Here is a 25,392-nt window from a genome sequence, read left to right as displayed (position 1 = left end):
AGGATGAACAAAATTAAACATGTTTCTGTTTCGTCCTTCCGTGACCAAAACGTGTGAATGCCTCATCGGTGGTGCCATCTTATATTAACCGTGTTAAAAGTAATCTTAAAATATCAATTATGATGATAATTATAATATATTTAGATATCTCTTTTTATCAAGGTCAAGGAGTGAATTCAATAAATAAATTCAATACGTCTCATGATCAATAACGATCCCTATCAATAAATCGATATGGCTTTAGTGTGAAGTGAGAGTAAGTTGTTTTAAAAATGATATTATTGATTGATTTGTATATCACTAATTTTAAAACGTGCGCCTCCACCAGACAATTTCTGATTGCATAACGAGAACGCTGAGCCCGACCGCCTGGCCAGGCCTGAAAGAACTCCTATAACAACAAACGAACCGCAGAGCATCGATGTTTTTTCTGTGACGAGCAGCAGCGGAGTGAACTAACGGTCTTCTTTGTTTTCCACAACCTCAGCATTAGCCTCACAATTCCCCTTTCACATTCTAACTCAGGTGAGACCTCCGAATTCTTACCTTTGTTCCCCGAACGACACCCCCGTAACGACGCATACATTAGCATAGCGATCCCATTCAACCCTATTACAGCGTAGCAACTGTCATTAACATAACGAACCCTTTCAACTCGGACCGGTGCCATCAGCCCCCCCGACAACCCCCGTTGAATATATTCCAGAAACAACTAAAAGCGTCCTGCGATCGAGAAGCGGACGGATGAGGAGGATGTGGCCAATCATCTCCCTCCGTCAAACCCCGTTCTCTGTATTCTCCCCTCTTAACCTCCAAGCTTCATCTCAGTCTGACTTTATCTCCAAAACATCCAACACGTATCCCTCTGATAGACCCTTTACGAAACCTGTCCCAAAGAGAACCTAAACATCTTCACCTCTGCCGTACTTGTCTTTTCCATCTCAAAACTATCAAACGTCTCCGATCTCACCACCATCTTAAAAACCAAACTCATTTTCACCGAGGGCCACATCAGCATAATTGTTGCCCTCAAAGGGCCACATGTAACAGTAACAGTATAAATGTAACTAAATGTAACTACTCTTTAATGTAAAATAACTGAATTTACTAGTCATTCAAATCCAAAATGTTATATATGCATCTTGAAACAGCGTTGCATCTGCATCAACTTTTCTCTTCCTGGACATTTAGGGATCACTTGTTGAAAATCGCATTAATGTGGATACACTGCAATCCAATGGCGGGATGCCGTCACTTAACACGAATACCATAAATTATGGTAAATGTAGTTTATGTTCAATGCAGGTGTTAGACTTGTTTATTTCAAGGCAATCAGACCTTTAACGATGTTTTTGCGAGACACATAAAATAATGCGGTGTGCACGTGACTTAAATGGTCTAATTTTCAAACCAACTAAGTCCTCCAGAACACTGCCATTGGTGTGGAGGTAGTGGTCGGTGGGCCATTTAGTAGTTATATAATAAATAAATACAGTAATAAATAAATTCAAAGTTTGGTTTCAATTCCAAAAAGTCTAAATAAGAATGCGTTGCTATTTTTTTATTGACATTCTCAAAGTTTTCTCATTAAAATGAAGAAAGAAAAAAAAACAGACTTACAGACAGATAACAAATAATAAATAAACAGAATATAATTGAAAACCATCTTGTGAATTTTCAAGTGACAGTTGCATCTACAAAGCTAACTTACTATTCTTATTTCCAATTGTAGACCACTGATCGGTCTATTTCCTGCAAAAATTGTGGAAGTAACTGATTGTTTCCCTGGAAACCTTGCAGGCGTATCCACACAACGAACAATCGCAGGACTGAAAGAGTCCATTTATTAAAAAAAAAAAAAAAAACAGACTTACATATTTATTCATACTGTCTGTGTATCTTTTAGCTGTATCTAGCAAAGTACATCTCTATGTAGACTAAAAATACTAATGTCAGTTTTCAGTGGATCATATAAAAATCAGATCAAGTTATGGGAAATGTAGTATTAAAATGAATCGGCCTCATGATGTGACGACAAATGAATTGTTGAAAATTGCATCGATGTGGATACTCTGCGATCTAATTGCGGGACGGCGTCACTTTGCGGGTAACAGGATCGGCATAAATTGTGGGAAATATAGTTTATGGTCAATTCACGCGTTTGAATTGTTCATTTTAAGGCAATCGAACTTTTTAAGACATTTTTGCGGGCCACATAAAATGACTTGGTGCGCCACATTTGGCCCGCAGGCCTTGAGTTTTACACGTACACGATGAAGAGGCGGCAGGAAAACAAGAGGTGTGAAGTTTGTTCCTGTGTGATTTGCCGCTGGAGTTTTTCTAAAAGGTGTATCACAAGCGGCTGTACTCTACTTGTTATTCACTATTTATGTTCACGATATTGTCCTTGCATGATAAAATTCAAGGCTTCGTGTTGCCTGGCAACAACACTAAACCGTTTTTAAATACAAATGTCAACTGAAACTACCAGGATTCAGCCCTTAAAACATAAGTCTTTGGAAATGTAAACAGATTTGTTTGGTGTTTAATCGCTCGAGTCTCTCCTCGGTTCTCCGAACCCAAGAGGGAGCGTTTGGAGTCCAAACTGCCGACGGCAGTGGAAACTCCTGGAGATGGAGGTTCAGGCGCGCTGACAGATATCTGACCATGGGATCGCTGGCTTTCACCGGCTCAGCAAGTTTTCCGCTGACAATCCAAAACCTTCCGTCAAGATCCGCAGCAGAGGTTCTCCGCCTTCGTCCTCTGGATCTCCAGGTTGACTGTCAATCATCCACGCCCCCTAGAGGTGAGTTCAAGGAACCCTTGTACTCGCAGAAATTTTGGTCTGCAGTCCCGGAGATCTGATCCAGTATCACAAAATGTAGGCAATAATTAGGTTTTTTTTTTTTTAATTTGGCACTTTTGTAATTCTATGTTAACAAACCACGTTCAGAGTTTCATTTTTTCTCTCTAAATGTTCTTGAAAACAACCAAAACAGAAAATCAAGTGTCAAGCCTCAGATTTATAATCAACTCATATTATGTATTTTTTACATTGTCTATTTCATGATGTATCTCAAACCGCAGACAATTATTCCCTTTTTTTTAATAGTAAGGCACTTTTGTTCATGTATACTCACAAGACCACTTTCAGAGCTTCAAACTATTTTTTTCTAAATTTAGGTGACAATGATTACAATCAAGAAAATTAAGTGTTAAAGCTCAGATTTATCATCAATTCATGTTATGTATTTTTATTTTTTTATTTCATGATTTAACTCAAACTGCAGACAATAATTAAGTATTTTTTTAATAATTAGGCACTTTTGTTATTTTACACTCACAAGACCTCTTTCAGAGCTTCAAACCTATTTTTTTTAATTTAGGTAAAAATGATTGAAGCCAAAAAAATCAAGTGTTAAAGCTCATATTGATCATCAACTCATGCATTTTTTAACATTTTTATTTAATGAGGAACTCAAACTGTAAACAATAATTCAGTCATTTTTTTATTAATTTGGCACTTTTTTAGAAAAACTTCAAACCTTTTTTTATTTTTAGGTGAACATTATTACAACCAAGTGCTAAAGCTCAGATTTATCATTTTCTCATATTCTCTATTTTTTTAGTGTTTTTTCATGATGTAATAAGCATCATCAGTCAGATCTTAATAAGGAAAATCGATGATGTCACATTCTTTGCCGAGGGCCCGACAACTGAGGTCACGGTGACGCAGGGTCACGCTGGGGGGTCGCTAGAAGCCAGATGAGGGCGACTAACACACACACAGACACACACACACACACACACACATACACACACAGACACTGACACACATACACAAACATTCATCCTTGCACAATTCTGATTATTTCTGGTTGCTATGGCAATCTGGCGGCTAAAATCTTGATCCAGCGTGTGCGCCCACACGCAGACAAAAACACACAGCGGGTCGTGTTCGTCCACGCTATCGAACTTCTCGCGGCACCGAGACATTTCTTTGAATAAATAAACAGACGCCGGATGAAAAATTCACAAAATAATGTTTGATTCTAAAATGTATCAGAAAGCACCAAACCTAACGTTCCCACACATCGCTTTTAAAAGTCTTAACAGCTCCGAGATGTCTTGTCACGACTCCCGCTGGAACGGTGGGAACTACATCCCACGCGTCCGATTGAAAACATCTGTCACACTCCTTTCTCAAAAACGTGGATGTCGGACCAAAAAGTGATGCCAATCGCAGCCCCGTCAATTTAACAAAAAAGGTCTTTGTCTTCATAACAACAGAGTACAATTAATTCATTTTTTTTCTTCTTTCTGCAGTTGAATTTGTGAAGTACAGGTTAGGAAACTATTCTCCACATGATAGTAAATGGTAATTTATTGTCATGAATATGAGGTTGGCACAGCGGTGCAGCGATTAGCGCTTCTGCCTCACGGCAAGTAGGTTAACTGCAGACCCTGAATCGTCCGGATGTGTGAATGAGCGAGTGAATGGTTGTAAGTCTCCATCGACTGGCGACCTGTCCGGGGTGAACCCACCCCCCCTTCACCAAATGACAGCTGGGATAGGCTCCAGCAGCACCCCCCCCTCCACCATCCCCCTGCAACCTTGAGTGCAGGATAAGCCATATAGATAATAAATGAATGTAATTATAAAAACTCAATTAGCATTTTTCAAAAGAATTCAATCCATAAATTTAAAAAAAAATGTAAAATTTCATTGCCACTTCATGTCAATGCTGATATAAGAATATGTAAAAAGGTCTGGTGAATAAGCAAAGTCGGTGAAATTTATATACTTGAAGGAAAGCAGCGCAGAACTCAGGTTTAGAGATTTAGCTCGATTTTTTTCTTAACAGCTCGCTTCTTCAAACAAGCGTCACTGACAACAACCGGGTCTCCGATTTTTTGCACCCCTTCCATCTGGGCGTTACACTTACTGGCCGATATATTAGGTACAGCTCATTAAACAATGGAGTCCAGCAATGGATCCTCCCCAAGCGGTTTCAAAACTGTTTTATCTGATTTGCGACACCGATCAGTCAACTGTGAGCTACCAGCCGCACTGAGGGCTTTTTACTGGTTCTCAACGTGACACTTCAATCAATATGTGCATAAAAAAAATCTTTAAAATAGCAAAATGTCAACATAGGTTTACAAAATTGCATTAAATCATCATCCAATTCAAAGATTACAAGCAAAACATTGTCAAAGCATCTGCCAAATACCCTTAAAAACAATAAAAACATGAAAATATTTACCAAAATAGATAAAAAAAAAAAAGAAAAATGGAAAAAAAAGCTTATAAAGAATTTAACAGTGAATAAGGGGGGCAGGAGTCCCATGTGAAGACTGAAGCCCCCACCCAAGCCTTCCCCACACCCATCTCCCCTGAGGTCAGAGGTCACCGACCCAATCAGTTCATTGCTTCATCTGTTTGCATTTCTAGATCCTTCCACCTCTTTTCTGAACAGAACAACAGTTTGTACCCCAGTAACAACATGGTCAGTATGAATTAGCGCTTTGACTTCTGTAGGAGCTCTGAGGGCTTCCTTCCCCCCGTTTCCACGGAAACCTGATTAACCCACTACAGATCTAAGCACAGACGCTGCCATTACCTACTGTTCTGGCTTCCAGATGATCAATAATCCAATCGGTCACACTCGGCCGTCCTGCTCGTCCCTCCGCCGCCTCCTGACCCACTGCTGACTCTTTCCTGACACCTCTGAATGACTGCGTCTCTGCGGCTGCTCCCCCGCCTGCCCCCACCCGATTGGTCCGGGAGGGAGGGTCCAGCCAATCAGGAGTGAGGACAGCCGTAATCCCCGCAGGTGTGTTTTATAAACAGAGGTATTTATCACAGTTGTACATCATCCAACTGGAGCTTAACATTTTTGTTATTGTTTCTGTTTATCAGCTGATTATTGGCTCGACAAATTAGGGACGAATCTTTTCCCCATAAAGTAAGTTTACAGAAATTACATAAACATTTTGATGTTGATTGTGATTGACAGAAGCCCTTTTTCGGCTTGTTCTCAACTCGCTTAAGGCCATTTTTGTCCGATTTCTAAGCTCAACTCTGGATGGTGGATCGACCCTGGCTTCTGACCCCGGTTTTGTGTGATTACACGCCAAACAAATTCTCCCATGACCTCTGACCTGCAGCAAGGCTGTCGCGATGCCCTCACTAAGATACTTCCTTCAGGTGTTTGGTAGCGATTTTCCTTTGACCCATTTACTGTAAGAGTAATGACTCACACACACACACACACACACACACACACACACACACACACACACACTCACGCACACACAGAAATACACACACCAAGAAAAGGAATAAGGAAATGATATCTGCTAACAGCATTCGATTGACATCATGTGACCTTCATCTGTCCAATCGGCGAAGAGATGGTCGCCATAAGTCATCATATAATTAGATTTTTGCTTCCAATCCGACTACACCCTTAAGAATTAAATTATCCAGTAAAATGTTATTTATAGCCACAATATTTTTGTCAAACGCAACCAAGAATGTCATCTTTTTTTTTATTTTTGGTCCGTGAGCTTGACCTCCGCCATCAATCTGAAAACACTCAATATTGATTAAATCTCGGTGTGTTTGTGTGTGTGTGTGTGTGTGTGTGTGTGTGTGTGTGTGTGTGTGTGTGTGTGTGTGTGTGTGTGTCATACAGTAAGTTACATTTATCGGCCAGCCGGAGATGCTGCGTAACAGGCAGAAATCCCGTTGTATTTTTATTGTTTGATATTTGCACGTGGCTTCAGGAACCCGACATTAATGATTCATGAGGACTAAAGACGCACCGTAAACCGGTTTATCTCTCAAATGATGAACTCTGACCGGAGACGCCGGGGTCAATAATCAGCTGATAGTAGACGTGAAATGATTCTGTTCCAGGAACGCAAAAGTGCAGTGAGCGCCCCCTACAGGAGATGCCCCAATCTTCGGACCCCCCGGTCAGACCGTCCCAGTAAGAACTAATTCTTTTCAGTCTGGTCCTCATATTGAAGGATATCCATTTTAAACATATAAAATCTGATCAAGCATCATTGATCTCTTATTATAAGGAAAAGGTAGACTTAATTTTCTGTGACAGGGTGGAAATACGCGTCTCTCTGATTAACAACTGATCCCAATATTGTGAGCTGGATTTGTAATAGTAATATAAAATTGTGTTTAAAATATTCTTTGCTTGTGATTCAATTATTATAATTGAATCACTTACTTTATATTCTTGTTAAATTCTTGTCCTCACAATTTTTTAAATGTTTTTATATGGAATTTATTTCTCCTTATTTAAGTTAATATGTTTCCTCATAGATTTTTCTTTTCTTTTCCCTTCAAGACTATTATTCATGACTTCATGACTATTACTTACTCATATATTTTAACTCAAATAATTATATTTTGCATGATCAAAATATAATTATAATATTCATATAATCATATATATATTATTAATCATATTATATATATAATATGATTAATACTATACATAATATATATATATAATAATGTGTGTGTGTATATATATATATTTTTTTTATATATATATATAAAATACATATATATAAAATAAAATATATATATAATCACATTTTACATCAAATAATTATATTATATTTGCAATGATATTTCATTTAAAGGTTTGTGTGGTTCTTGTTCAACAGTAGTGAAGACTTAAACTGACAGCCTCACAGTTCAAAGTTGCAAAGCTGTTTGCAGTGAAAACACAGGACTTTCAGCACTGGATGCAGAAAACATGCAAAAACTGCAGCTGTGGAGTATTTGAGTGTGAGTTCTCACGCCCACCAGATGAAACTGATTAGCATCAAGGAGAAGGGACGCGTCTTTGAGCTGCTGACGGTCACTGCCGAGAAACCAAGGAGCCGCACCTCCTGCCTATGTTTCTAAAACAAAAGGCAAACACAAACGCGGCAGAGGAGACGACCGGAGACAGAAAGACAAAATATTAACTATCATGTCATACACATGCACCCGTACGAATATCCGTTCCTCCACTTTAAACTAATTGGTAAACCTTTAAAAATATTTGGAGTTTAGGTTTTCCTTCTTTCATAACTTCATTCATTCAGTATCTATGTGTTTATCTATTTCATTTACACTTTCTGTTTATCTTGCTGTCAGGGTTGCTGGAGTGCTGGGTCCTGCAAGCTGTCATTGGGTGAGAGGTGAGGTCAACCCTGCACCGCTTACCAGTCCATCACAGGGGCAAATAAAGAGACGCACAACCATTCACCCTCTCATTGACATGTCGTATAGAGACATTCATCCATTCACTGTCTCGTCACATGTCTTATGCAGACGTACAATGATACACCGTCTCATTCACACCTCATATATAGACATGCAACCATTTATCCTCTCATTCACCTGCGTATAGAGACACACTACCATTTTTTCTCTCTCATTCTGGGTAATTTAGGGTCTCCAAAAACCACCGCACCGCTGCTTTGCTCAAGTTGAGGCTTCTTTTTTTTTTTTTTTTTTAATTTTTGATTTACCCGACCCGCTTTTTTTTTTTTTTTTTTTTGCTATTTTGTCATTAATTGCAGGGATTTTTCCAGCACATTTTGGCTCAAAGAATTTTTTTTTTGGTAATCATAGAGAAGGACACTGATTTGCACAGGAGCGCAAACAAAAACAAACGAGGCGGCCAACCTAATTAATTTATTCGCAACTAGTATATTAAATTATGTATGGTTCACAGCCTAACCCGAAGCGATGTTTCGGATTTCCTGCGTTCCAACAAAGAGACGGTCCAACAACTCGTCCAGGAATAGACATAGAGTAGAATTACTTCTTGTTTGGGGGAGTGGCGGCGGGGTTCAGGGAAATGATGAGCAACAGTTGCAGAATGTGGATGGATAATGGAGGCTTTTGCCTGCAAGTCCTGCGTTTCAAAGCAAATGGGAAAAATAGGCATGAACACCCCCCCCCTTCCTTGTCACTCACGGGCATGTGGAGCCTCAGCGGCCTCCTCTTCCTCTTGCAGCTCCTCTCCTCCTCCTCCCCCTTCCTCTCGGCGGTGCTCCCCATCACAGAGGCAGTGATACAGCAGTAGTACTGCAGTAGTGCATGCACGGTTGTGGCACTGGCACTATTCTCCAGGACTTTGTTATTTTGTTACAAAAAAAATGACTTGCACTTGCAAAAAGTCTCCAGTAAACTGTCAGGACACGGAGTCCACTTCCGGTCGAGACACCGGCGTGGTCGGTTTGTCCACTGCGGCTGCGCACCAGCGGGCGCTGCGGACGGTCGCAGCCGCTCCGAGGCGCGGCTCCGCCGGGAGCAGCCCCGGAGCCGGTGGATTCCTCCGGGGAGGGAGGCGCGCCGTGCGTGCGGGGCTCCGGCCGGAGCTCGGCGCCGCGCACGCCAACGCCGATGCGCGCTCCGGGCGGGAATCGGAGGAGAGAAAGTACAGTTACTATGACTACTGTTACATCACCACAACTACTACTAACTCTAGTATTTCATCACTACGACTACTACTACTTGCGTTACTATGACTACCGTTACCATCCCAACGGCTTCTATCGCTAGTACTACTAGAAAAGGCTTTTTGAAAGTATTTAGAATCAGAATCAGTCAAACTTTATTTGTCCCCCTTGGGGCAATTGGGGGCCACTTGGGGTAGCAGCGTCATAATTGTGAACATCAAGAACAAAATGAATATATATATATATATATATATATATATATATATATATATATATATATATATATATATATATATATATATATATATATATATATACACACACACACATATATATATATATGATACAAAAAGTATAGAATATAAAAAATATTAAAAATATAAAAAGAAAAGAAAACAGATAATATATATATATGTATAATAAAAGAAAAGAAAATATATATATGAAAATATTATATAGATTGATATACATAGATTGATATGTATATATGATCTGTTTTCTTTCTTTTTCTTTCTTTCATATATAATCTGTTTTTTTTTCTGTTTTGTATTATTTATTTATTTTTTCATTTTTTATTTTTATTGTATTCTTGATGTTATTCACAGTTTTGATGCTGCTACCTCTATGTGCCCCAGGGGACAAATAGAGTTTTGCTGATTCTAAATACTTTCAAAAAGCCTTCTCTGATAGTACTGGTGATAGAAGCTGTTGGGATGGTAACGGTAGTCATAGTAACACAAGTAGTAGTAGCAGTAGTAGTATATATAGTATAGTAGTGTATACACACACACACACACATATATATATACATATCAGTGACGTGCAGTCCGTAGAGGCAGGGGTGGGCGGGCCTCACCTGTCATCATTGAAAGAAAATTAAAAACAGTTAAAATTAAGTTTAGTTTATCTTTTCTTTGCGATCATAAAACATCTATTATTGTTCCTGTAGTAGTTGGACATTTCACTGCATTACTGCTGGTTGCAGCAGTAATGCTTTCATTCCAACCAAATGCATTACATTTGGTTGGAATGAAAGAAAGGGTGTACAAAACCCTTTCAAGAAAATATGGGAAAATACAACAAAGATGTTTCGGGGGAAACAACTTTTGGGGGTTGTTTAAATGTCCCGTCAATGCCCACCAGAGTCTGACGCGTGTAAAATATAAGATAATACTTTATTGATCCCCATAGGAGAAATTCGTTTATCCCAGCAGCGCAACAATAACAATATCAATAAATATGAATATAAAAATGTGATATTTAACCATTAAAAACTAAAAATCACATTTATGTAACTTTAACTAAAACAAAATTTTAAAAAGTATATGAAAATACTTGAGGTAAAACCATCATACTAGAATTTAACATGAATTAAGCAATTTATTTCAACGTTATTGGGAAGTTTTCAAGAAGGCATGTCAGACAAATAAAAGTTTGCTCATTCTAATTCATTCTCAACAAAGATACATGGTTACGCGGCTCGTTGGTTTGAGCGGGTGTCCCAGCTATCAGAAGGTCCGCCGTTCGATTCGCGTCTATATACCCGAAATGTCCTTGAGCAAGACACTGAACTCCAGCCTCTCCCGACGGCCCGGTTAGCGCCGTCAGCGTGTGATCTGTGAATGTTAATCCGGCGTAAAGCCCTTTGAAAACCGCAAGGTGTGAAAGTGCAATATAGGTGGAGACCATGTCACACCTCGTGCTTTTCAAAGCGCTTTTACACTAGAAAGCATTCACCCGTTTGTACACATTCACACACAGATGGCATCAGAGCTGCCGCGGGAGGCGCTAACGGGGCCGTTGGAGTGCAATCCGGGGATCCGAGTCTTGCCGAAGGACACTTCGGCATGCGTCGAACCGCCGACCTTCCGCCCGCTCAGGCCGCCAAGCTATAGCCAACCCGAACACAGTTTCTTCGGGTGAAGAATCGTAAATAGAGCCTCTTATTCGTCCGGAAAATGGACCCTTAACAGAGTCGGCCATCTCAGTCAAGCCGAGGGCACCGGTCCATCATAGCACTGGTTACTTCCTGGCATTGAGGGTCAGAAACCAATCTTCCTTCTGCAATCTAGAGATAGTTAATGCATTGAAGACTCTCAAGACTCTGGGTTGGATGTCTCTGTATGTGTTTTTTTGGTCAATTTTGATTGACAGGTACGCAGTCCGGGTTACACCCCGCCTCTGTGATAAGACTTCAGCTCCTCCTTGACCCTTTGACCGGGATAAGCGGTGTAGATAATGACTGGATGGCCTTCTGTCATTTTTCCAAAACGGGACATTTTTAAACTTTTTGTTTGAAGAATCTGCAGATCTTTACCGTTCGTTCCCCTATTGATTCAGGCAAAGGTCAGTGAAACAGTTCTTGCCTGTCTATCACCTCGCGTGTTTTGCAGTGATGTCGATCGAAGCGTTTTGGGTGCAATGTTCAGCCGCGTGGAACGAAAAAGCACCTCAAGCTGTTTATGATTTCAACATTTCTGTTGTTTTGAAGTCAGACGGATTCCTCCAAATTCAATCAGAGGTTCGAGTGTGCAGGATTCATCAGATTTGGAAGACTCTGAAACCAAAAATGCACAAGTTCATCAGCGGCCATAAGCCGAGAATATGATTTTTGGGGAAAAAAAGGATAATTAAAAAGATGCCGAATCATCACATCGAGTGGATGTTCATGACAGAAGATTTCAGAATTTGTTTAGTTACGATTCAAAACGAACTGAAACCAAATGTAGACAAAACCTTGGACAGTGGTGCAGACGGCCTTCTGCCTCGACCGGTTGGGTCGCCAGGCAACCGCAGGGCTTCAAAAACCAAAAGACATCTCTTTACTCTCTCTATTGCAATTTTTCCAGTTTTTTTGATGAACCTGCTGCATGTTTTGCATGACTGTGGGAGGAAACCGGAGGAAACGGGTAGAAGTTACATGATTTCGCTGACATGAAACGATAACGGTCTAAATATTCATAAAAAAATAATAATGGTGGACGCCTGGCGGGACCGCTGTAGTAGATCAAGCCACACACCCAGGGAACTTGCAAAAGAAGAGGGACCTGGGGGAAGACATGAGGTTCTTATCATGCAATGATGAAGGGATGTGCATGCAGACAGGACAGGAAGATTTAAGATTTTTTCGGCATATGCATTGTGAAGAACATTGTGATTCACCATATGGTGAGTTTGTAAACTCCCTTCAAACCAGCTCAATAGCAATAGAGACAATAACTGACATTATCACTTTTACCATGATTTATTTATCTTTAATTAATTAACTTTTTAACTACTTTGTCAGTTTTATTGTTTTTTTGTAAGTCTTGTTTCTGTTGTTTCTTCTAAATCTGTGTTGATGTCTGTCTTTGAATGAGGCACCTTAGATAAAAATGTACTAAACAACACATATCAGCATGGGAGACAGCTATCGGATAGATAGAGATATACGGAAAAAAAGTAAGAAACATGAGGAATGAGAGTTGCTGCTGGCAGATCAATGTCTCAAAATCTTCCTTTTCAGTCACATCCTGCAAATAATGTGTTGTTTTATTTCTATAATCTGCTGAATTGCACAAAATTTGGCACAACGCTGAACATACAGTACAGTGCAATAAACCCTTTTTTCCCTCCACTTTTTTCTTTTTACATATTTATCTATTTAATCTTCTAGATATGATTAATGTTTTTTATACTTTTTAAATATTTTGTATTTTGTATATTTATTTTTTATATTATATTTGTATGTTTTTTATATTTTATATTGGTCTTATTTTTTTCAGACTTATATCTCTAACACAGAGATGCTGTGTACGGTGTCCTGTATTTTAAGGTTGTTTTTGATTCCACTGAACCTGAGAGCTGCTATTTCTAAATTTTGTTGCACTCTGTATAATGACAATAAAATTCTCGAATCCTTGAATTTAATCCTTAAATGTCCTTGTGCGTTTGCAGCTGTGGTTGGCCTTAACTTTCAACCCCGAACGGAAAAGAGTGATTTGCTGTCACCTGCTGGACAAGTTTGCTGACCTACATCGGTAGGTGTGTGTAACATGCATAGACCGACCTAAGGAAAACCATCCCAACACACTTTTTATATATATATAAATATATATACAAACTATGCAAAATGCAACTGAATGTTGACTCATGTTGATTGTGCTGATTATTCTAATTGCTGGCTGCATGCATTTCCCCCCTGTGGCCACTAGGGAGCGCAGTTGAGCGCTTTCAAACAAGTGGAACTATTTCTGGAGCCGCTGACGTCACCTCAACGCAGCAACTTTCTCTCCCGGACACTGGCGTGAACTCCCCGCACACGCGTCTCCGGTTACCGGAGGGGGAGGCGGGGGTGCGGGTTTCTATTTTTCGCCCCCCCCAATCCGACCCGGAACTGCTCCGACGCGAGAGGAGAGGTCCGGTCCCGGGACGTGACTCATCCTCCTCCGGCCCTCCGCGCAGGGTGCCGAACCGAACCGCAACGCACCGCACCGCACCGCACCGTACCGTACCGCACCGCACCGCACCGCACCGCAGCGCAAAATAACAACAACAACACGAGCAGGATGTCCGTGCAGCTTCCTCCCTGCGTGATAGACTGCGGGACTGGGTGAGCGCACACACACGCCTGGATGCACATGTTGTTTGGGTGTGACGTCATAGCAATTATTTGTATACGTCATGGGATTAATGGCGCTGATCCACTCGTCAGCGTTTTGTTGTTGTTGTTATTGTTGTTGTTATGCAGATATATTATTGCATCTGTCATTTCACGTTGACATTTATCTCCACATTTTTGGGAGGTTATTTTTCAGTCCAAGTCCAAAGTATGCACAAGACTTAAGAATCATAACCATTGTTTTGAAAACTGACCAATGTTAACATCAATGCAAATTTAAACACATTTTTTGTCAATTCCTTCTGACTAATATCTTGACTAAATCAGCGAAAAAAAGAGAAATTAAAACTGAAAAGGGAATATACATACTAATACAATCTCAAATGAAGTGATATCAATTCATTAAAGTAAATTATACATTTATTTTAGTTTGAAGGGGAATGTATGGATGGATGTGCATGGATTTATAGTTAGATAGATAGATAGATAGATAGATAGATAGATAGATAGATAGATAGATAGCATAACCAAAGTAAACAGAGTGGTCTCAGCATAGGAATAAATGTATGTATTTATATAATGGGGTGGTTAAAATACATAAACTCAGAATTAGATGTTTTTTTCACACCTCATAAATATGGTGTTTTTCCAGCGAAGACAGGGATCGGAAGTAGTTGTCGAGTTAAGACTCTGCCAGAAGAGAAGCATTACGAAATTCGATGTCTCTGAAAAGGGACTTTGAATTAAAGTCCAATATATCAAGACATGTTTGGAGACCCCTCCTCGTCTGCCCTGTCTTTCTGTCTTTTGGGGTTTTTTCTCCGCCGGCCGCAGTTACACCAAGATCGGATATGCCGGAAACACGGAACCGCAGTTCATCATGCCGACCTGTGAGCAACCTGCTTTGACCTTTGACCTCACTCCAGAGCGGGAATCCGGGCAGAGGTTTAACACCATCGTGTCGCCCCTCTGAGCCACCAGGCATCGCTGTGCGGGAGGGGGCCGGAGTGGGCGAGCAGACCCAGCGGAGGCTCGTCAGCGGCGTGGACGACCTCGACTTCTACATCGGAGACGAAGCCGTCGACAAACCCAATTACGCAACCAAGGTGACGACCGACGTCAGCCGTTGGCGTGTTTGTACGATCTTTAAACCGAACTGCGATGTCATTTACCGACAACCGATTCGGCGCACCCGCTGTGTGCGCAGTGGCCGGTCCGTCACGGAATGATCGAAGACTGGGACCTGATGGAGAAGTTCATGGAGCAGGTCATCTTCAAGTACCTCCGAGCCGAACCCGAAGACCACAGCTTCCTCATGGTAGGACTCAGGGTATCTCAACATGCCTCCGACCTGGGCGTGTTTACTTCAATTAACTTTTGATTTCAACAACACCGGCCAATCAGAGATCGCCCTGTTCTCTCGTCAAGGGTTCCCGGAGAGCAGGGGTGTCAAACTCATTTTGGGACACATCTGCATAATGGTTGCCCTGAAAGGGCCACATGGTACGCTAACAGTGTAAATGTAACTATATGTAAAATATATATAACTACTCCTTAATGTTAAATAACTTTTGACATGCATGCTTTCACAAATATCGTACGGTAATTTGATAGACAAGGAATTGGAAATAATCAATAGACAGAGCATGACAAATTACCCTGACAATGGTCTCCTTGGCCTCGGCAATCAGTTGATATTTATTATTCCAATCTTTCTTGAAACAGCTTTCCATCTGCATCAACTTTTCTCTTCCTGGATTTTTAGGGATCATTTTTATTTCTCAGTTCCACGTGTTGAAAATGGCATAGATGTGAATATACTGCAATCTGATGTGCGGGATGCCGTCACTTCACGGGTAAAGGATCAGCATGAATTGTGGGAAATGTCGTTTATAGTCAATGCACGCGTTTGACTTATTTATTTTGATGTTCCCACGGGCCACGTAAAATGATGTGGCGGGCCACATTTGGCCCTCGGGCCAGAGTTTGACACCTATGCTCTACGGCAGCAATCCTCAACCTTTTTATCAGCGCGGAACGATCAGTGCTTGTCAATTTGACCGCGGACCGGGGGGGTACACCTAGATGTTTATATTGCGAATATAATGATAAATGTTAATCCATTGTGTATTCGTATGCAACTTTATTAGCAGTTTCCACGTAACATTGCGCCAACAACAAAACGCGATACAGCCATATTTCAAGTAGAACTCCTGGTATTCTCTGATAAAAGCTTGACTTTTTCTTAGTAGTAGTTTGTTGTAGTTCTTCTGTCTCTTCACTGGGCCTTTTCCCCTTCGAAAAGAAACTTTCCAAAGACTTTCTCATTTTGCTAGCTTGTGGGTTAAATTTTTGATGCTTAAGTGTAACCAAGAGAATCCGGACATTTTTCAAAATAAAGATTGTTCCAACTTGGATAATAAATCCACCGGAAATAATGAATTATTAATAATACCGGCTGCCCCTCCGAAAAATACGGAAAGAAAGGCAGAAGATTGGAGCAGATCAGTGTGTAGCAAACTGAGTTATAATTAACGTTTTCTTAATGCACTTTTTCTTGCTACTCCAAGACATGGACATGAATGGTTTCATGTTCATTGAAGAATATTAGTAGTAGTTAATTGGTTTATTATTGTTATTGTTATTGTTTTATTTTTACATTTATTATTAGCCGGTGGATAAAGGTTATTGTTGAAATTTTATTCAGAAGGCTGCAAATAAAAAGAGACATACGATTTTTATTTAAGAAATGAATGCCACTGATATTTTTTTTAATTTGAATTTCGATTTTGTATGTGTGCAATATCAAGTTATGTATTGTATAGTATTAAGCCTTTTGTGTTCCATATTCAGTTTTTAAACAAAACTTGTTTGAGTCCATTTGAAAAGATTCATTGTTATATCTGGAGGAAATTTTTTTTCAATAAATATCAACATCGGCCCACGACTTTGTCCCAGTTTTAAATTTTGGCCCACTCTGTATTTGAGTTTTGACACCCCTGCCGTAGAGGTTCCAGATGTTTTGGAGTGAAGCATCAGAATAGGTGACGGTATGTGTGTGTGTTTGTGTGTCCGTGTACAGACGGAGCCCCCCCTCAACACTCCGGAGAACAGAGAGAATCTGGCCGAGATCATGTTCGAGACCTTCAACGTGCCGGGTCTTTACATCGCTGTCCAGGTGAGACAGACAGGTGAGACAGACAGGTAAGATGAACAAGACAGGCAATTGAAAGGAAAGGTGACGGCAGGTGGGACGGACGGGTGAGAAGAACGTGATGGACGGATTGAGGGTTAGAAAAACAGGTGAGACACCAGATGAGGTGCGAGGGACATAAAACCACAAGTCACATGCGAGACAGGTGAGATGGCCAGATGGGATGTTCTAATGGCAAATGTCTCCACCAGGCCGTGCTAGCGTTAGCAGCATCCTGGACATCCCGTCAGGTCGGACACAGAACTCTGACTGGCGTCGTGATTGACAGCGGTGATGGTGTCACACATGCTATTCCAGTGGTGAGATGCGCACACACACACACACACACACACACACACACACATGCATGGTAATCCCAATGAATTTGTCACTCACTTACACACTCAAGGTTGGCACATCTCTGATTGGAGTTGTTTCCATAATGGTGGGTGTATTTCTCCACACGTGTGTTTCCAGGCGGAGGGCTACGTGATCGGGAGCTGCATCAAGCACGTCCCCATCGCGGGCCGGGACATCACCTTCTTCATTCAGCAGCTGCTGCGGGATCGAGAGGCGGGAATCCCCCCGGAGCAGTCCCTGGAGACCGCCAAGGCCGTCAAGGTGATTGTTTTTGTTTTTTTTTTCGTCCTTCTTTATTTTCTTTCTTTTTTTTTTTTTTTAAACTCAATTTTTATTTAGTTTTTTTTTATATCAATGGCAGGTACATATACTGCATATAATGAGATGACATGATCATGTCATGACATGAAATAATAACAGACATATTGTGGGCAACAGCAAAAATAACATAAGATAAGATTAGATAAGATTAGGTATACTGTATTGATCCCCATAGGGGAAATTCTTTAGTCACAGCAGCGTAACAGTTATCGTATCAATAACTCCATCCAACCATCTTCCACTGCTTATCCTGCACTCAGGGTCGAGGGGGATGCTAGAGCCTATATCATTAAATATGAATATAAAATAAGTTGACAGACAATTAAAATGTTCAAAACACATCCACAAATAATTAGACAGCAGAGTGATCAACAACAACAACAAGAATAGACAACTGAATGGAGAAAAAAAAGACAGCAAGGGTGAGAATAGACAATCCAAATGGCAACAAGGATAAAAACATGAAACAAAGTGACCAAAGCAATGACAGAAATAAACAGGATGGGAATGGACTGAGACCAACAAGGATAAAAATAGACAACGGAGTTCGGGCATGACACGTGTGAATGGGTTAGGCAGTGATGTTGTGGGAGCACAGATGCGCCTCTGGCTGGTCAAAGTTGCATGCCGTCTAGACTGCTGTTATACAGTCTGATGGTCCTACCCTCTCCTATCCTATCTTATCATATTCTATCCTATCCTATCCTATCCTATCCTATCCTATCCTATCCTTTCCTTTCCCATCCTATCCTATCCTATCCTATCCTATCCTATCCTATCCTAAGCAGGGTGAGAATGGAGTGACAGCAAGCATAAAAAAAAATAATTGTGGAATTAGGACATGACGTGTGAATGATTGCGGTAGTAAGGTCGTTGTAGGCCAGATGCTCCTCAGTGTTGGTCAGGGCTGGTCAGTGTTTTGTGCTGTCTAGACTGCTGTTATACAGTCTGATGGCCATGGGCACAGAGGTACATCTGAAGCATTCAGTCGTGCAGGATTGTAAAGGATTGCTCCCAGTTTGTCCTTCACCCTCCTCACTGCCACCAAGTCAAGATTGTCCAAGTTCAGTCCCACCGACTGAAACTCCCCCATTGCTAGCTAAATCTCCTCCTTCTCTGTCTGAGACTTGGTGCTAGTTTTCAGCGTGTGTGTTTGTCTGTAGGAGCGCTACTGCTACATCTGCCCGGATATTGTGAAGGAGTTCACAAAGTACGACTCTGACCCGGCGAAGTGGATCAAACAGTACCATGGCGTCCACTCCGTCAGCAAGACGTCCTTCCACATTGACGTTGGCTACGAGCGTTTCCTGGGCCCCGAGATCTTCTTCCACCCTGAGGTGAGCAGGAGCTATGGAAGCACATAATGATCACAGTTCAAACTGATAGGGCAGATTATCTACCCAACCTCTCTGAGATCTGATTCAGACATTGTCTACAACTCTATATCCAGAATAGTAAGATGTGCATAAGCGAGTGCTAAGCTAACAATTATCAGCCATCAGCAGCCAGGTGTGTGATCAAACAAGAAGATGACATCACTCCTGCACCGCTTGACCCATAGTGATTTTGATATTTGGTCCCTTTTTTTGCACAGATGAGACAGCAGATTTCTTTAGGTTTTCATTTTAATTGTGTCAGAAAATGTGAGCTAAAAAAGGAAATGAAAATGTCGTTTGGATTACTTATTACTCCTTTTATTTATGACTCAACATATGCAGCCACATTCTGAAAATGAAATAGCATTTCTGCTAATGCAAGCTTCCACAGTGAGGAGGGAAGCACTAAACTACACCTTCGGGTTTATTTACACGACGCCAAATCACAAAACAGTTGTCTGATGATGTAATGTGTGTGACAGAGACAGAAGGGGTCGGGGTATTGGGAGGGACGAACACAAATGATCTGATACTAATAACAACAGTAACGCTAACAGTTACATGGTAATAGCTGACATGACAATAGTAGCTTTCATAAAAAATGATGAAAGAGATTCACTGTGTTTGCCACGATAGTGCCTCTCAAAATGCTATCCGCTCTGCTGCTCCCCCGTGACTAAAAATATACCTTGTGAAGGCATCGGATGGAATTTAAAGCCCTATTTAGATTTAAAGATTCATTTTTGTGTCTGTGTGTGTTCTAGTTTGCTAACCCCGACTTCATGCAGCCCATCTCTGATGTCGTGGATGAGGTCATTCAGAGCTGTCCAATCGATGTCAGACGGCCGCTCTACAAGGTGAAGTCCCAACTTGACCATGGTTAAAAAAGGGGAATGCGTTCTTGTTTTAAATTGAATATGGTGGCTTAAAAAGAAAAACTATCTGCGTGTCAGAACATCGTGCTCTCCGGAGGATCGACCATGTTCAGAGATTTCGGCCGGCGGCTGCAGAGAGACCTGAAGAGAGTCGTGGACGCCCGTCTGAGTCTTAGCGAGGAGCTGAGTGGTGGGCGGATCAAGGTCGGTGAAACGGTGGGACAGTCAGAGCCAGACGGAGAGACCGACCGTGCCGTCTAACCTGCCTTATCTGTCCGCAGCCAAAGCCGATGGAAGTTCAGGTCGTGTCTCATCACATGCAGCGTTTTGCGGTCTGGTTTGGAGGCTCCATGTTGGCGTCAACGGTAACAAAACAGCCCTCAGCCGCCGGTTAGCCGCAGTCCTCTGCTGACAGCGGTGTGGAGCCAGTGACATTAGCACGCTTATCTGTGTTCCTATGTTTCCCGCAATGCCGGGAAACATAAAGAAACTTCTTCTTTTTGGATGGAAATGCAGCACGGAAGTGTGGGTAATTCACACCCGTGTCAGCGTGCAAGGCACTTCCACACCACAACTGAATGCTTCAATTTAAGAATAAGAATAAGAATAAAAATACGAATAAGAATAAGAACAACTTTATTCATCCCGAAGGAAATTGTTGTGCCAGAGGTACATTAAAAATATAACAATAATAAATAATAGTAGAAAAATTGCATAAACAGTAAAAAATAAGAGAAAAGGGGAGAATAAGAAATACAAATGAACTATAAAGTGTCTTAAATAACAAGTGAAATTATAGTGTCTTAAGTAACAAGTGAAAGATAAGGAGTGCACAAGAGTATGAAAAAATATTGTACATGTAATTTTTATAATTTTAGGGCGACACACACACACATAACCAGTTGTCCTGTTAGAAATGCAAATGTTTGAGGATTCTTGACAAAATCTTCTTGTCGTTGCCACTGGACTTGAATTTCTTCACTTGAAGATGTTTCACACGTCATCCGAGAGGCTTCTTCCGTTCTAATGACCTGTGGGGAGTTTCCGAAATATAACTGGATTTCTGTCAATGTTATATTTGGAAACTCCCCACGTGTCATTAGAACTGATGAAGCAGCTCGGGTTACGGGCGAAACATCTTCAACTGAAGAAATTCAAGTGCAGTGGCTACAAGAAGAAGATTTTTTGAAGGATTCACCACGACCTGGGTGACTGAGAACCTCCACAGACAATATTTGAGCATCTCAGCGGTAACAGCATGTGGGCGCGGTGCCTCACAGACAGAAGGTCCCGGGGGGGCCTTCATGGTGTGGGCTTCCTCTGGGTTCTCCGGTTTCTCCCAGTCCAAAAACATGCACAGGGTTAACTGGAGAGTGTGTGTACGTCTCTAAATGCTGAAATAAATGGTTGAATGTCTCTGTATGATGAATGAATGTTGTATCAGCATGAGAATGAACGGTCGTCCATGAATTAGAGCGTGAATGGTTGTATTTCTTTATGTGACTTGAATGAGGAAGTGAATCGTTGTAGGACTACAGTCACTTCTGGACTATTGAGCGTGCCTGAATAGAAGCCGCGCCGGCTAAAAATAAATGCGTGTGTGTGTTAGGCAGAGATGCTTTGCGTCCGAAAGCCTAACAACACAAATTGTAGCCCGTGGAGGTGTTGGGGTCAAACTGACAGAGGTACCGCAAATTTTCCGGACTATTGAGCGCACCTGAATATAGGCCGCAGAGGCTAAAAATAAACAAATGTACATGTGCATATATTAGCTGCACTTGTCTATAAGCCACAGGTGTCCATGTTGTAACGTGAGATATTTGCACAGAAACATTTCCTAAACTTTTAACAAAAGTCATACTGGTAACATCCACAAATATGTACTGGAAATGTTTCTTTTTCTGAATAGTGCCTATAACACAGCTAATGAAAAGATTAATAATAAACAACACAAGGAAAAGTCCATCCATTTTCTATCCCCGCTTTGTCCTATACCAGCCGATCACCACCTTCGTCTTCCCCCAAGCGCAGTAAAACCATTAGTCGTCTTCTTCAGTCTTGGAATTTAACAGCTCCAGAATTTCACAGTAATTTCATTGGTCCGGTCGTGACAAGGCTAAATGTTTCGACGGCCTGAAACTCATTAACCCCCACCAAAAATCCATAAATTAGCTGCATCATTGTTTAAGCCGCACTGTTCAAAGGGTGGAAAAATAGAAGTGGCTCACAGTCTGGAAATTCCACGAACCCTGCTGCCGTGGCCCGCAATGCAGGATAATCAGTATCGAGAACAAATGAAAAGATCTCGGTTGTAAAGCTCAAAACCCATTTGCAATTTTATTTTTTGGTTCTTTTCTTCTAAAACGGCATAAATGTCGAAACCGTTTTCCATGTGTGTTCCAGCCGGAGTTCCTCCAGGTGTGTCACTCTAAGAAGGACTACGATGAAATCGGCCCTGGCATCTGTCGGCACAACCCTGTCTTCGGGATCATGTCCTGATGGAGGTGGCTCGCCCCGACGCCCGGTTAGCCTGTCGGCTTTTTTGGCCTGACGCTCGTTCAAAACGAACGGCCAGCTAGCCCGTTAGCCCACTGGCTTTACTGTTATCCGTTACCTATCAGGCACTCTGTTGGTTGCTGTTTAGTTTTTAGCATGCCAGCAAGCTAGCTTGGTGTCATTGAGGAGGCAGGGAAATGTGAGTTGCAGACAAACAAACAAATAAACAAATTTCAACATCAAATGCAAAGCTAGCTGCTAGAATATTAGCTACAAGGCTGCTAGCTTTCCCCTCCAAGACCCCGAAGAGGGTCAGGGTCGAATTTTACTTCTGTGAGATTTCAATCACTGCTGATCAGATCTGAATGTTTTTAATCCTATTTTGGTATCGAGCCCGGGAAGATAAAACATTAAGATTAGCGGTTAGAAAAGAAAATTGGCTGGCATAAAAACAACTGGCAAAGAGCTTGGGGTTTTGCTGCAAAGAGGCTGTTTCTGTGTTAATCACATTTGATATCCCTGTGCTTGTTCACAGCCATACCGCTGTCATTGTTTGCATTTTTCACACCTCCCTCTTTCCCGAAGATGTCAATCAATCACTCTTGAGTGTGTGTTTGTTTGTGTGAGATAAGTCTGGATTATGCTGTGTGTTTACTTTGGATAAGTGAGGTGAAAGGAAATTTGTTGTGATCCGGACACGTGTCCTTTTTCTCGTAGGTGTTTGTATCACAACCTGCTGCACTAACATCTTTATATTTATAAGAAAGATAGTTTATCAGAGCACACAGGAGAAATGAGAGCACATATATTACAAAGATATATATTTATTGTATGTTGGTAGGAAAAGAGAGTGTATTTTGGTACGGTCACCATGTTTGGAGTATTCTCCAATAAGGATAGCACTTTTGACTGAAGCACAATAAGCAATAGTTTTCATAACACAAATTATTGAATGGTCTTTTCCTTTGCTGCGTCCGGCAGCTTGAACCAGGGAGAGCCTGAAATTAAATGGAAATTATCATTTACATTTAAGTAAGACAAAGAGGCCACTTCTGTGAAAGATAAAAACAATTATAATCATCAATATGATGGGAGAACCAAGATGGTTAGAAGTTGGCCTGTTATTGTGAAATTTTAAATGTGGGTCAGCATTTAAGAAATTGTGTTGATAGATCATTTGCTTTCTTGTATATTTTATCTCCATTTAATTTTTCATGTTGTTGTAAGTCCCTGAAATAGTTTGTTCTTTTTTTTTATTTCTATCTCTGTCTTTTATCACCCAATCCACTTGTCAGGCAACGGGCTGAGTCGACTGTGTTTTGACAACAGTATCCGTTAAACCGTAGCGGCCCTCTGTATCTGGCTGCTCTCCTTGGGTTTCTGTCAGGTTCTGTCCTCCAAACACAGATAATCTGTTTTTCCCTGGGAATTTCACTTCAGGATTTTAATATCCGTATCAACTTAGATCCCAAACACATGTTTAACAAGATAAATAAAGTCAATTTTCCACGATAAAAGACTATGTGATGGTCTCAACAACCATGACATGCAATAAGCCAAGTGACTTTACACCTTAAGATAATTTTAAATGATTATTTATCGGCCCAAACTGCGATAACATGACATGAAACAAATTCTTCATGAACAGGATCAGCAATAATGAAAACTATGATAAGTAAAGACGATTAAAAGATGACAAAAAAGATGACAAAATGTGTGGCGTTCTGCAGTGTTCTCGAAGCCTAGAACAAACACAAATCGAATGCTGATGCACTGAGACTGAGGCTCCTCAAATGTTAATGATGTTTATGAATTCCAATAAATGCTCATCACCTTTAACTCTTCAGTGTCCTTTTTACTTCAGGCTGTTGTTCACACGGGTTAGTGCCAACAGGCTTTTTTGTCCTGTTAACTTGTCGTCTTGCATTTATGTGTATAGTTTTTTCAAACCACCATCAGAATGTGACTGAGAAGCCAAAGTTTTTATCCCTGTGGAAAAAATGGGATGGAAAGTTAACCAGACCTTGACAGGAACCTGCTGACAAAGTAAACTGTCAGAGTGTCTTTCCTGTATCAGACAGCGGGGGTATCTCATTCGCTTTGCAATGACATTAGAGTTGCTGGCTCTATTCCAGTGTCCAATCGCAGCTCTGTATGGGTGGCGAATTCATGTTCTCCCCCTGTTTCTGCCTCGATTCTCTCCAGGTTCAGGGAAGATTATTTGTCTTACAGCTACAGAAACCTAAATTGTTCTAGGGTGTGAATATGAGTGAATGGTTGGATGTCTCAATAGGAGGCCCTGTGATTGACAGGTGACCGCTAAACAAGCTACAACCGTCCAAGGATTAGCTGCATAGAAAATGAATAAATGATATCTAGGCTCAATGCTGGTCTCCTGATGTCTCCAAAGCAGTAAGTTTATTTTTCTATTTTAAAATTATTTACTTAAACTACCGGAAGTCCAACACTATTTCGAACACATGTTGGAGGTCATTTCCGGTAAAGTTTCCGGTGTCGTTTCAACTTCAGACCTCCATTTAGACGAATTATGTTTCGCTTATCCGGATGAGAACACTCTCCCAACGGGTCGACGCAGACGTTTAATAGCCGGATATATATCGGGATCTAAATATGATTGTTTTTTTTTGTACATTTATGAATTTATTTTTTATTTTTTGTTGA

At 41.0% G+C, this 25,392-nt stretch overlaps 2 protein-coding genes across 2 annotated transcripts in view; one reads left to right on the top strand and one right to left on the bottom strand.

The window, feature by feature from the left end:
* Positions 1-9,352, bottom strand: part of LOC147231680 (5'-AMP-activated protein kinase subunit gamma-2-like) — a 28,831-nt gene extending 19,479 nt beyond the window's left edge. Inside the window, exon 1 of the mRNA XM_086150649.1 lies at positions 9,005-9,352. Within this exon, the coding sequence (XP_086006775.1) occupies positions 9,005-9,088 (84 nt within the window). The 5' untranslated portion in view covers positions 9,089-9,352. The remainder of the gene's footprint in view (positions 1-9,004) is intronic.
* Positions 9,353-13,711: 4,359 nt separating this feature from the next.
* On the top strand, positions 13,712-24,549 carry actr3b (actin related protein 3B). The gene is made up of 12 exons (XM_086150643.1): positions 13,712-14,080; positions 14,924-14,979; positions 15,071-15,195; positions 15,297-15,407; positions 17,172-17,267; positions 17,495-17,602; positions 17,760-17,903; positions 19,127-19,300; positions 20,104-20,196; positions 20,293-20,418; positions 20,496-20,579; positions 22,618-24,549. Exons 1-12 carry the CDS (start codon positions 14,037-14,039, stop codon positions 22,711-22,713), a joined length of 1,257 nt encoding a protein of 418 aa, XP_086006769.1. The 5' UTR covers positions 13,712-14,036; the 3' UTR covers positions 22,714-24,549.
* The last annotated feature ends 843 nt before the right edge of the window (positions 24,550-25,392 follow it).

The sequence above is a fragment of the Fistularia commersonii genome, chromosome 8 (assembly GCF_037954325.1).
Source record: "Fistularia commersonii isolate RoL2024-O1a breed Wild chromosome 8, RoL_Fcom_v1.0, whole genome shotgun sequence".
In the NCBI taxonomy this organism is placed as follows: Eukaryota; Metazoa; Chordata; class Actinopteri; order Syngnathiformes; family Fistulariidae; genus Fistularia; species Fistularia commersonii.
This window is presented reverse-complemented; position numbering and strand designations above follow the sequence as displayed.